Consider the following 13663-nt stretch of genomic DNA (forward strand, 5'->3'; position numbering starts at 1 on the left):
TAACTCTTTGTAGGCAGACATTCAGCACCCTCCTCTGGAGAACAACTGAATTTCTGTTCTGCTGTTAGCTTCTATGAGCTCAATGGCATTCAACCAAGATAGTTTCATGTCTATCTGCAAGACAACTGAGCACTCCAAGAGCAAAGTTGCACAAGAACTTTCCCAGAAATAGTTCTTTAAAAAAAAAAAAAAGTAAAAAATAAAAAAAAAAAAGTTGCATGTCCCAAAACTGCATAAAAATAGAAATTTCAGATTATTTATCCAATAAATATGATGCCAACAAAACACTTCTTGTGTGCATGCTAAGCAGACAGTGTCCTGGTGAAACACTTACTTTGAAAGAAACTGCACCATAGCCCAAACGCCACCATACATCAGCCCTTTAATGAGCCAAGAATCAATGTCTAGGTCTGCTATGAACCCAACCAGCCAAATAACTAGGAAAGGAGTTCCCAGCATCACCTTCTGACGGAATTCCTATATAGAAACAAATATCAATAAGCAATTCTACTTTTAGGAACAGGTTGTATAACAACATTATATAATAAAAAGGACAGTCACAAAAACTTGTATAATTTTTCAAGAAGTTTGACATACTGGAAGGAATAGTCATGATTTTTTGTCATTTCCTATATTTATATATTTCCAGTGTATATGCAAGAAAAAAATAATCTTCCTAAAATTCTGTAACAAATTAGTAATTTGCTTTAGAAGAAGCCTCTTTTAGAGACTTTGGTATTAATCTAGAATAAAGGCAATAGAAGTTCTTTTTTAAAAAAACATTGTGAAGTGCATAAATGACTATATAAGTCAGGTTAACCTCAGCAAACATTAACAATCAAAGTGACGTAAATAATAGATTAAGTCATACTGAAGAGTATACAAATAAATATAGGACCTGTTTTGCTTCAGATTACGTAGCTACAATTCCTGATCAAGGCACCCTGAACTCTTTCTGGAAAGCACAGTCACAGTGCAAGTATGCAAATAATACAACACATAAATCACTTATGGGCCATACTTGTTGCATTGTTATATGGCAGTTAAAAAAAATCATCAAGATGCAATATATCTTTAAATCAAGAAATAATTACAAATCAATGACAGCAACACTTAATATCCAGCACAATGCTCTCACTGGTAAGAAAACATTAACACTATGTAAGTCCTACAACTTCCTCACGAGGGGGAGTGGAGAGGCAGGTGACAGGTATTCTCTGTAAACACCAGTGATAGGACCTGCAGAAATGGTGTTAAGCTGAGGCAGGGGAAGTTTAGGCTGGACATCAGGAAGAGGTTCTTCACCGAGAGGGTGGTTGCACACTGGAACAGGCTCTCCAGGGGTGTAGTCACTGCACCAAGCCTGTCTGAATTTAAAAAGTGATTGGACTGTGCACTTAGTAACATGGTCTAAACTTTTGGGCAGAGCTGTGTGGTGCCAGGAGTTGGATTTGATGATCCCTATGGGTCCCTTCCAACTTGGAAAATTCTGATTCTATGATTCCTCAGCACTATAGGCAAACAGTTTTTCATGCTAGAGCAATACATTACCCTTTACATAGTCTATTCTTGTCTCCTCCTATCTGCAGTATTAGATATTAACCTGAGCAGAAAAAGGCCTCCACTTAGAGATTCTTATGACATTATAATACTGCCAAGACTGACTGCTTTTGGCATTGAACAGAAAATACTACATAATAGAGAGAAGATCAGAGTTCAGGCTATCTAAAACTCTTTCGTCCTTCAGATATTCGAGAATCAGCTTTGTAATAATCTTGGCTATGCTCAACAGTACCACTGCTTGGTACTTTCTTAACAATTAGGCAGCACAATAGCTAAAGGTAATTGTGGAGGCTTATGGTTTTCTTTCCTCCTGCCTTTAATAAAGTTGTGGGTGGTTCGTTGTTGTTGTTCATTTTGTTTGTTTGTTTGTTTTAATTTATTTTGAAATTACTTCTGTCATAAAAAATGATGTTTGCTAAAACTAAAATGTGGGGAATGCACAGTGTGGAATTGCTTACCTTAAACAAACAAGACCCCTCTCCCACCAACATCAGCAGTAACACTGATTTACATAAGTGTTATACTACTTCTCACCTTATCAGCTTTTAGTTTTCTCAGAAAGGACGGACTGTCATATCCCTTAGCCTGTCTTGCTTCCTGTAGGTGATTGATCATCCAAACGTTTTTCCTCTGTTTTGCTAGATCAAGTGGTGATTCTCCCTGCCAGGAGTATAAAAGTGGGAAAAATCTAATTTAAAAATAAAATGCATTCAGGGAAATATATTCAAAATCAGATTAAGCTAGATTCTGGCTTTTTTTATTCCTTTGCAGCTTACTTGACACCAATCATCCTTCATTCCTTTCAGTCTTTTTCACACTCCCATAACCACACAAGTGGACAAATATAGAATTAAGATGTGACGCTGATGTATGTCACGATGTAGCAATAATCATTGCCTTTGGCATAACACATCTGTGCTCCGCTGTTCTATACACAGTCCACTAGCCTGTAAATGAAAGACTGTGCTTCCCCCTTGGCTATTGACAGGCAGCAGAAATCAAGCAAAGAAAAAGAACTCGTGACCCACTGGATCATGGAAACTCTCCCAGTCTAAAGCCTGACTTTGGTTAACTCTCTGCTTTCTTGGCAGAGAGAAGTAACTAATATCACGGAATGCTTCTGATTGCTCGCGTTCGACTTATTCCAAAACTCCAGATTTTTGTGCTTGGCTTGTGCTTCACATACTTTGGGTGCAAAGCCAGCAATGGTCCATGCTTTCGCATTCCCTACATTGAGAGGACTGACAGACAAAGCAAAAAGAGAGAGAGATACAAGGGCCAAAGGTGCCTACCAAACTGATTTTAATTTATTGCTTTCTAAACTTTTAGGAAGAGAGCTAAACGAAAGTTACTGACTAGGTCTAAAATTATAGAGGAGGCAAGAGACAACCAATTGCAGGTACCTCCAGCTTCAGTTTTGCATTTGACTCCTCCTCTCTTCTACTGGAGTTAAATCCCCTCCTAAACAAACCATTCATGGAGGCTTGAAAAATGGCTGAGTCCTCCATCGCTTGGCCCCCTCCTAAAAAAAAAATTGAGACAGGTACCAGAAACTGAAATTACCCACAAAGGGCAATAATTACTATAGACAGAAGAGATGTCAAAGACAAAAAAAGGACAGTTAGCTACCTACATCCCATAGAAAGAAAATGGGAATCAACTATTTGTCATCTCTTGCTCCAAATCTCTAAAAGGAGGGTAAACAGTGCACGCTATAGATTATGAAGTGAAGTTTTTTGCTGCCTAACAGGATCTTGCATGATGCCTGCCCAAAGAATTCAACTACCAAAATCAGTAAGAAAATAATAGCCTTTTTACATAATTTGGCTTCAAAGTTATTTAGCCAGATGATTAAGAAACAGATTGAGACTTCTCAATTCTCAACAGAAATGCCTGAAATCAAACTATGGTGCCTGCTTCATCACCAACGTAATTGCATCTTGAATCACTACTGTCGGGAAAACTCCAGGCATGTCTTTTTAATTTATTTTTTTTAAAATATCACCTTGAATATCCAGACTGTAAAGATTACCTGTGGACAAGCAATTCCCTCTGGGAGTTGATCTCCCAAGTAAATCCTGAAGTTGTCTTGGGGTCCAGCTGAGCATCCCTTCCACTAGAGGGCCATGAGACACCTAGGAACTGCCTAGATAAAAAAATTGAGGGAGCTTTAAAGAAGTCTTTAACTATGTGTCTAATCTTCTGGCCATTTTAATATTTTCCTTGTACTCACAGGGATGGGTGGCTGATTTGCTTAAAAAGCGAAACAAAACCAAAAAGTATCAGGGATCTTGGTCTAGTAACCAACTTAGTTTGCCAGCAAGCAGTAAGGCTTCAACAGATTATATTTTAAGATTAAGTGGTTAGACAGAAAGAGTAGTCTGAAGCATCATTGCCATAGGGAACTTTACATATGGACTTGCACAGACAAACCTACAGATACACTGCATAATCAAGAAACTACACCTAAAATCCATTCAATGATTAACAGATGTAATTTTTTTTTTCTAATAAATATCTTCTTTAAATGATAAAAGCTCTTTTCACACTTTAGGGAAAAACAAAAAGGTGTTTCTGCTTATATTTAAGTAAAATTTACAGATTTCCCTCCCAATCTCAATAATAAACTGAATCCTTGTGAAATCCTGTTCTCACCTGCCCAGTCTGTCTACTGGCGCGGCAAGATACTTTACCTACAGAAAAATGAAAAAACAAAACAGAGAAAGAACAAAACAACAAAAAAAAACAACACTCCTTTGACTAATGAAAAGCAACTTCCACGTCCAACTGTAACTCAGGTCTCAAAAAGGAAAAAGAAAATCTTACTACCAAAAGAAAATTGTTATTTCTTGTCCAGCAAAATGCAAAGAGGATAAATAACAAGAACAAGACAAACCCACTTAATGATTAACTTGAAACAACTAAACCTGTGATATATGTACATTCTGGTGTTATTAATCCACGATGCTACTTTACATCATTTTACTTCCAAGATGGGCATTCTCTCTCTCTTTTTTTCTTCTCCAAAGTACCAAGCTTTATTCGAAAAGAGTGCAATTGTTTGTATTATTCTCTTACGTAGCCCCCACTAGCTCTCTCGAACTGTCATGCAATGTGAAAGCAGCCCTTCACTGAGATGACTGGTTCCAGTCTGTTCCAAACCCAGAACGCCAGCACAGCAGGCACTTCGCTACCACACACTGCCTAGAGCCGATACCAGAAAGGGCAACCTGGACATCTAGCATTTCACCTATTTTGTAACTAGAAAAAGATGAAGGGATATCAGCCAGTGTATTTCTTTAACTTTAGCTGTCTTATTATTTCTGGTTATTTCCATGGACTAGCTGAGAAAAGGACTTCACTAAGTACTGCTACAGAAATTTGGAAATGACTGCATTAGAAAGAAGCCTTTCATGATTCCCTTATCTAAGGAAACATGAGCCACTTAAATGTTTTTTTCTTTTTTTTTTTTTGCTGAACAGTCAAAGAAGCACAAAAATGAGTTCATATCTATCTGTCTACAGAAATCTACCAAAAATTTTATGCTTACTGTGAGCTTTTGCTGAATGTGAGATATATCACCCAAATCAGCTATCTATTATAAATCCAACAACAGTATGGCAAAACTACCACTGCTAGAATGATTTTGACATCTGAAGATCCTAGAAACCTATAGGAAGGCATGCAAGAAACTTTGACTCCACTGCAGAAGGCAGGCAGCAGATAACGAAATCAAGCACGTCTTCTGGTATGACTGGAAGGATATTATGATCCAGCAGGTTCAAAAGCCTATTTTTCTACTGAATGCTGCTGTCTGTCAATAATGAAGGAGAGACCACGAACTGCATTCAGGCTAGCTGATATAATTTCAGTTGGCCAAACATACAAATTTGTATTACAGATTTCCTAAGAGTCCAGAAGCGTAGGTAAGGTGAGGACTTTCAAACTCTAGTTGCACTAATCGGTCTGGCAAGGGAAGCAAGTTATGACACAATGATTCCCACCACCCCCCCCCCAAAAAAAAAAAAAAAAAAAAAAACTTTTTTTTTTTTTTTAACCAGGTGGCACAGGGAAGAGCTTCTCAACAGTTTGCAAGTGAGACGGGAAGCATAATTAATCCACACAACTGACCTGACAGACTAGGACGCGTATTCACATCAGTACACATCTACTGGATATAGAAGCTATAAAGTTCCTAGCAAAATTAGATTGCACCCTTAAAAAGACTGTTCCATGCTGTTTAAGAAAATGGATGAATAGGTTTGTTTGTTTAAAGCATATGTCTATCACTTGTGCCAAGTGAAGTAAGGCCTAGTCATCTTAATTGGTAGGCAAAATGGTGAAAGGTCAGATTATTTTAATTAGATATTTAGTATTTTATACATGTAGATGTACAGCAGTATTTTCCAATCTATCCACCCAACCTATAATATTAGGTGAAAAATACAAATATTTGAAGAGAAATGGAGTAGCAGATAATTCCTTTTTCTAAAATTGCATTCTTCTGACAGCACAGAAGAAACAACTTAGGCGATGAAGTACATCTCATTTGCTATACGGAACAGTCTGGAGTCAATGGACAAGAACACTGCCGAGCAAAGCTTCAGTAGGCTCACCCTCCACCACTGAAGAAGCTCTTAAAGACGCCAGGTCTACGGCATAAATTTTAACAGCTCCATGGCCGGTCTAACACACGCTAGAACAGGCCCTGTAAGTGCTGAATCTAGCTTCATTAAGAGGTTCTGGCAGAGTAACCAGGCAACTTAAAGTTCTGATGTGAAGAAGAGCCCATTTGCTTATTCCACTCTTTGTGATATTTTTCAGTCTCAAACTTCCTTGCTGCCACTGGGAGATGGACTGTCTCACATCTCACTCCAACAAAAAGACAGGTACTCCAAAATTTCACTAGAAGCCATTCAGATATTTTTTTAATCCAAATACACAGCATTTCATTCATGCAATCTAAATGTGCACCCCAGCTCCAATATATTTACACATAACCACTGTTAAACTATTTACGTGGGTACTTTTGAATGTTCAGATTTAATGGTTATGCATCACTATTAGCAAATACTGACTCCCAGATTAAAAACCAGTGGCATGACTTTTGGTCCATCTTCGTGATCTCCCCCATACCCACAGGAATCACCTACTCTTCAGATTTATCATAGGCTCTGCTATTTCTGCCATAAACCACTTACAATAAAAACAGACTGTTTACCTTTATATTCTGAGCATCAACATTAGCTCCAGCTTCTAACAGAAGACTAATAACTGTAGTATTTCCCGCTAGCACAGCCCAGTGCAATGCTGTGTTTTTGTGATATTTGTCTCCAAGATTAACAGAAACATTAAACGTAAGTAGTAATCGCGTTGGATCCACACTAGAAAGGAAAAGTCTTGTTAGATCTACAGAAGAACTCAAATACATTCCAACTTCTCGTTAATGAGTTCAGCTTCTATGAAGAATGTTTATCGAGTACAATATGTAATAGAAAAGGTTTTTAGCTGATGCTTCTGAATGGCTCAACTTTTGTCCCACCAAAGAGAAACCATATTTCTGCTGAATTTAAAAGGAGCTTGTCCTGGGATGCCATGAAACACATTTGGTACGCAATTCTGTTTTAATTTCTTTCAAAAACTAACAGTACTAAGAGAGATTTGTAAAAGCAAGCACAGGATTGTTAATTTGACAGAAAAAGTTCTAAATATGTCAAGACTTCTACTTCGCATTCCAAAAGATGAAAATAGAATAGGATGATAATGTTGTTAATAGTAGGTATTTGCAGAAGCTCGCTTATGCTCCTCTCAGCAAGCAAAGGAGACAGGCCTCTCCAAGCAGGAAACTAACTGAGACTAAATTGCTCTTTGGAGAACTGTCTTTTTACACCAACTTTCTCCAGTAATCTCCACAGGAAGATTTAGTTAGTAATCTAAAGTTCATATTAGTGAGTACATCTGAATGCTATCTTCACTCTGGAATAAGTCATAAATGAAGAAAGATAAAGTGGAAATTGCAAAAAGTACATTGGCTAGTTAAACCAAAGCACTTGCCAAAAACCAAAGCCAGTCACCATTATAAGCTACTTAGTTAATGCTAAAACGAAGTCAAAATTGAAGTAAGTTTATATTACCTATGTGTTCTGTAAGCTGCCCACATTAGAGGTGTCATTCCATTTTGATCCATCATATCCACATCCTAAAAAAAGAAAAATGTTGGTAAGATAAACAAGCATGCTCAAGCTCCAAGAGATACAAGGTTTGCAAATAAGAAGCAGTATTTTCTGAGTAACCAAATGAGTTGGTGCAAACCTGGCAAGCTTTTAGCACATAGTAAAATAGTATTTAAAAATGAAAACAGACATCAACACCACCATTGCAAAACCATAACCATTGCAGTGTATCTTGGAAACTAAGGAACAACCATGGTATTTAAGGCTAGTCACGTCAACCATACTATTCACTTTCAACATAAACACATAAATAGATGGTGTAATACTGCACTCCAACGCAAGATAAACCTAAAGTAATGCATCAATATTTAATGAACTACTTGATAAATTTGCATTAAAAGGATGACTTAGCACCCTACATGGCTGAATACTAGCTGCAGCTATTTTTCCACTCACAGAGCAATTTTCCTTAGTTCTCTCAGGTCCAGGGGTATTTACATATTTGGATATCAACTTAATGGATGCCACAAAATTTTTATGCCAAAATAAAAGCTATTAATGAAAACAGTCAACTAATCTGTAATCAACTGGTGACTAAACTGATGACTAAAAATTAAAAACAAAACAAAAGCCACACCATTTCATTATTTTGCTTAACTGAACCTATGTTCAGTTAGCCACAGAATAACAAAACAGCACCATCCAGGACATCTGATTTCAGACAACTCTTTAAGACCAGACAGGAAAGTATCAATTACCTGCAGGGTTTTGTTCTGCCTTGCTAACATGGAAGTTGGGAATTCCTAAAAACGTTTAGAGCCAGATTAGACTCTCAGGCACATTTGGGCAAGTTCCTCAGCCTGCCAACAATATATTGCTCTAAACTAACTTAATTCAAGACCTGAACAACTGTACTTAGAGGCAGTAGAGCTATATCAATATGTACTATGCTACTCCCCTCAGCCCTCATGTCTTGGTTTTGGCTGGGATAGTTAATTTTCCTTCTAGTAGCTGGTATGGTGCTGTGTTTTGGATTTAGGATGAGAATTATGCTGATAACACACCGATGTTGTAGCTGTTGCAGAGCAGAGCTTTCACAGAGCCAAGGACTTTTCAGCTTCTCATGCTGCCCTGCCAGCAAGTGGGCTGGGGGTGCACCAGGAGTTGGGAGGGGTCACAGCCAGGACAGCTGGCCCAAACTGGCCAAAGGGATGTCCCATATCATACCGGGTCGTGCTGAACAATTAATATGGGGTGGCTGTCTGGGGCGGGTGGGACTGCTACTCCAGGACAGGCTGGGCATTGGTCAGCGAGTTGTGAGCGACTGCACTATGCATCACTTGCTTTGTATGTTCTCTTATTACTATTATCATCATCATCATCATTATTAATCTTCCATTTCTGTCCTATTACATTGTCTTTATCCCAACCCACAAGCTTTTACTTTTTTTTTCCCCTCCCAATTCTTCCCCCCAACCCGTGGGGGGCAGGTGGGAGAGGAAGGCAGTGAACGGCTGTGTGGTGCTCATCAGCCTCCAGGTTAAACCATGACACCTTACTAGGAAAATTAGGTTGAAAGTGTTTCAGTATCATTTGCTAGAGACACCCTTGAGAGAAATCCAAAATGTAGATGATGATGCTTTCTACCTGCCCTCCATTCCTTCCAACCTTCTTCTCTGCTCCAGTGTCTGCCAAACACCCAGCACCCTGGGACCCCCAGGTAAGAAAAATATATCGGAAATAAAGTGATTGATGAAGGAGGAAAGAGAACCATTACTTTATTGCACAGTGTATTCAGAAACAAGTTACACGCACTGACACCAGCATCCAAGCCTGCTGGCTCTAGGTACGTGTAGCCTTTTGAGCCTCCTAGGGCTGCACAATTGTTGGCACTGCCTTCAGCCGCCTGTTGCCGAGGCTGGGAAGGAAATGAGAACCACAGCCTAACCTCAAGTTCGTTCATCCTTGAGAAGCACGCCTTTGATTCACAGGTCACACTGCGTGAACAACTCGTTTTGAAAAATGCATGAATTACTGAGACGTGAACAATCACTCTTTCATCTTTAGATTACATACAGAAATGCAAAGCTTTGTGGCCAACAACAGATGCTTGATTGCTTGGAAGGAGGTAGAAAAAAAACGATTCCTTTAGTGATTCCACCTGACAAATCAAAACTACACTTCACATACTACGTGACAGTAAAAAGAGGGGGAAAAAGAGAAAAGATGAGCTCCAGATTACTCCTTGCACAGATTATCTAAGCAGGCTGTACCTATTACTCATAATAAGACACTAAGCTCCAGCATGGATGGAGGCAGATCCCTCTTCAAAGGAACTGTACCAAGAGACAAGGAAACTAAGATTCACTTGCATATGGTTTTATAGTCATACTAAATATGATGTACTTGTGGATAGAAGAGACGTGTCTAACAAAGCTCCCGTCAAAAATTCTTTGTTATTCTGCCAGATCATTACCACATCCACATAATAAAAGGGCACATTTCTGAAAGAAACTTATGTTGCTCTTCTGTACCAGAGGGCTGAGACAAAAAAGTAAACCTTCAACAGCCTATACACCTCGGGAGACTGTTCTTTGTTCTGGTGTGTACCAACAGACATCTCAGCATTAACTTCTTGTTTAACTCTTGCTGACAGGTCAGCCTGGTACTGCTCACAGACAGGCATCTATGCTGTTAGAACAGGAACGTGAGCAATACAAGAACCAGATTTCACTGAGTACAGTGGTGTAACAATCCAAAATTGTGCAGACTGATGCCTTGTGTATGTATTTCAAGTGTGAGAACACAGATCATAATTGGTAAATTATTAAAATTGTTTCCTATATAGGACAACTCTGGCTCTGAATGGGAACAACTTCACACACATAAAGATGAGCCAGATTTTAATCCTACAACATTAATAAAAAAAGCTTCTGGAGAGGCAAAAATATAGGGGAGGAAACAGCCTCCTGCATGGAAAGGAGCTGTGGCAACTATTCTGCTGCTTGAAGCCACTTTTCAGAAGCAATCTAGCTGACGAGTTTGAATTCTGAATAGCAGCCAGAGATCACAGCAGCATTCAGGCTTACCAGGGCATGGAACAGTAGCGCTCAGACCAGCCCTGTGTTACAATACAGCCTTCTCAAAAGCACAAAAAGCATCAAAGGATGCTTTCCAGTTAGAAATGCACTGAAAGGGACCAGGAATTTGATCATCTTCAGAAACATCGCTGGTTATTTCACAGATCACAGACCTTTGTATAAAGATTCATTATACGCTTGTGGAGAATAGGGTTCTGAGCAAGGAAAAGATCCCTCTTACATGGACTGTCAGCCAGGGAAAAGGAAACTTGGGCTCTCAAAGAAACAGCATATTTAAAAGCAAACAGTAAAGAAAATTTATCAGGAAGGTGGATGTAAGAATGAGAACATTTCCTAATTTGGGGAAGACTTGCTAGTTATTCACCGAAATAAGAGATTTGACAGGGTCCTAGCAGAACAAACCGAATGCAGCCTGACAGGCAATTTACCAAGCAAGGTGAGGCACACAACAGAAGCTACCTTGTTCTCCTGAACAACAAAAGCTCTGTTCCGAATAATCTAGTCCATCAAACAGAGTCTGTTTTGACAGTCATGAAGAAGAAACATGACTGGCCTTACAATCCTGCAACTAATGTGCTGTAGGCTAGACCTAGGCAGTAAATGCCTGGTTTAGTAACTTCCCTGGCCTTGTGGATCCCTTCCAGCACGGGATAATCTATGATTCCATGCAACCCAAGAGTTTCCCTCTGAACATCAGGAAGAACTTCTTTATATGTGAGTGACTGAGCTCTAACACAGGCTGCCCAGAGAGGCTGTGGAGTCTCCTCCTTGGAGACCTTCAAAAGCCGCCTGGACATGGCCCTGGGCAGCCTGCTCTGGGTGGCCCTGCTTGGGCAGGGCTTGGGCCTGGTGGGCCCCAGAGGGCCCTGCCAGCCTCAGCCCTTCTGAGATTCTGTGAAACTTACTTATTTGCCATCTAGTAGCCAGTTCTCAACTGGGTTGAGAACAAAGGCAAGCCTAATCTCTGGATGTAAGAGAACACGATCTCCATAAAGGCAAAAGACAAAAAAAAAAAAAAAAAAAAAGCTTGCAAGTAGTAGCGAAGTAAGCCCATTGTAGGAAAAAGCAGTTAGTTTCCAAACCTAAATCATAGTATTACTAAGGAGGTAAAGATCACTGGGACCAAAAAGCAGAATTAATGACCTCGTATGCACTTACTGAAGGATAATAAAAAGTAGAATCATTTATCTCCTACAGCTTCTACAGAAACTAAGTAGTTTCTGTAGTTAGATGTAGCACAACTAGATAAGAATCCGCATTAAAAGAAATTGATAAAGATCTGTTACCAAGATAATAGGTTGGAATTTTAAATAAATCTTAAAACAAATTCTTTTATGTCTATGTATGTACAGATGCACACACATGCAGCTTCTCTTGGACTGAAGCATTATATGCTCAGATAAATAAATAGGCCAAGTCTGTATATAAAAATCAGGGCAAACTAAATGTTCACAGGGAGGTTTCATAATCATGATAGAACATTTTAAAGGCTATTTATACCTTGTTGATGCTGTGCTTCACATGAGTTGGCACATATAGAACATCTGCAAGATTTTTCTGATATAAGTGCATGGCATTTTCATTTTACATAGTTTGTGAACAAAATACAAAACTTGTTCCTGATAAAAGAGCATTCCTCTCCAATTTCTATTTTACAACAGCAATAAGTAAAAGTTACAGACTGAGGTATCCACAAAAAGAGAAATGACCTATGACAACTCTGTCAGTGGATTCTTTACCCATGCTTGATTCAATGTTTCTATTTCCAAAATATTTTTTATTTCCAACATATTTGCTATATTCATCACTGTTAATATTTAAAGATTAACTTCAGTAGAAATAAAGAATGGTAAAAGACTATCTGCTAGAATTGGCATATATTATACCAAGATATGAATTAAAGCCAAAGTTCTCCAACCTCTGTTCCAGGAAATTAAGTTAACAGATGGTATATGTATCAATTAAAATACAGTAGTCTACAGTAAAATACATTGAATTAGTGAGGTTTAGTCAGGCAAATATTTTGCACTTCCTGAATGATTTAATTTTCAACTCTTTTCTTATTCTGAGTAGAATCTATTTAAATATATTATTTAAAGTTTACCTGTCCCTTTGCTATCAGGTAAGCAACAATTGAAGTATGTCCAAACTGGGCTGCCAAATGAATACAGCTACATCCTTCTCCATCAATTAGCGATGGATCTGCACCATATTTCATCAGCTGTACAACCATGGATAAGTGACCCTGTCTAAATGTAAAAGAACACAGAAAACAAACAACTGAATAACTATATGCAAAAAAAATATCAACTATTAAAATGTTAATATTTTAATAAAACAAATATGTTTAGAATTTAATTATACTACAGGAGCTTCTGAACTCTGACATATTTTGAAAACGGTGATTATCATGATTTGATTCTGCAACCAAGTATGCACACTCATTCAACACGAGCAAATTCTATGCAGCCAATGCATGCATCACACGCAATTGGCTTCGGTGAGTTGTGAATTAAAATACCAGTCAACTAAACACCCAAGTTCAATTTGGAAGTCTCTACTGTGCCTGCTTCAAATTCATGTATGAAACCTGCAGTTTGAGAGATGTCCAAATTGGCTATATAATCCTGTATTTTGTAGTGTACATAGTTTAACTTTCTACTATTAATAACAGCACTAAAATAAAAATAGGAAAAAAAAGGAAAACGTAAGTCCTACTTTTCCTCTATACTACACTTAAAGCTCAGATATCTATTTGGTGCAATAAACATAGGCACATCCTTCCAGTTGATAAGGAGTACAACTATAACCACAGTGTTTCTGACA

At 38.4% G+C, this 13663-nt stretch overlaps 1 protein-coding gene across 2 annotated transcripts in view; it reads right to left on the reverse strand.

Annotated features, from left to right (window-relative positions):
* ZDHHC17 (zDHHC palmitoyltransferase 17) overlaps positions 1-13663 on the reverse strand; it is a 73657-nt gene that overhangs the window by 25506 nt on the left and 34488 nt on the right. For both annotated transcript variants that reach the window (XR_014319417.1, XM_082784211.1), the window contains exons 5-9: positions 12942-13086; positions 7698-7762; positions 6785-6947; positions 2098-2223; positions 335-477 (exon numbers count right to left, since the gene is read on the reverse strand). Coding sequence is in view for 1 of the 2 variants with exons in the window: in XM_082784211.1 (XP_082640337.1) it covers positions 335-477; positions 2098-2223; positions 6785-6947; positions 7698-7762; positions 12942-13086 (642 nt within the window). In the remaining variant the exon portion in view is untranslated. The remainder of the gene's footprint in view (positions 1-334; positions 478-2097; positions 2224-6784; positions 6948-7697; positions 7763-12941; positions 13087-13663) is intronic.

Source organism: Aythya marila (genome assembly GCF_965140915.1).
Source record: "Aythya marila genome assembly, chromosome: 1".
Lineage (NCBI taxonomy): Eukaryota > Metazoa > Chordata > Aves > Anseriformes > Anatidae > Aythya > Aythya marila.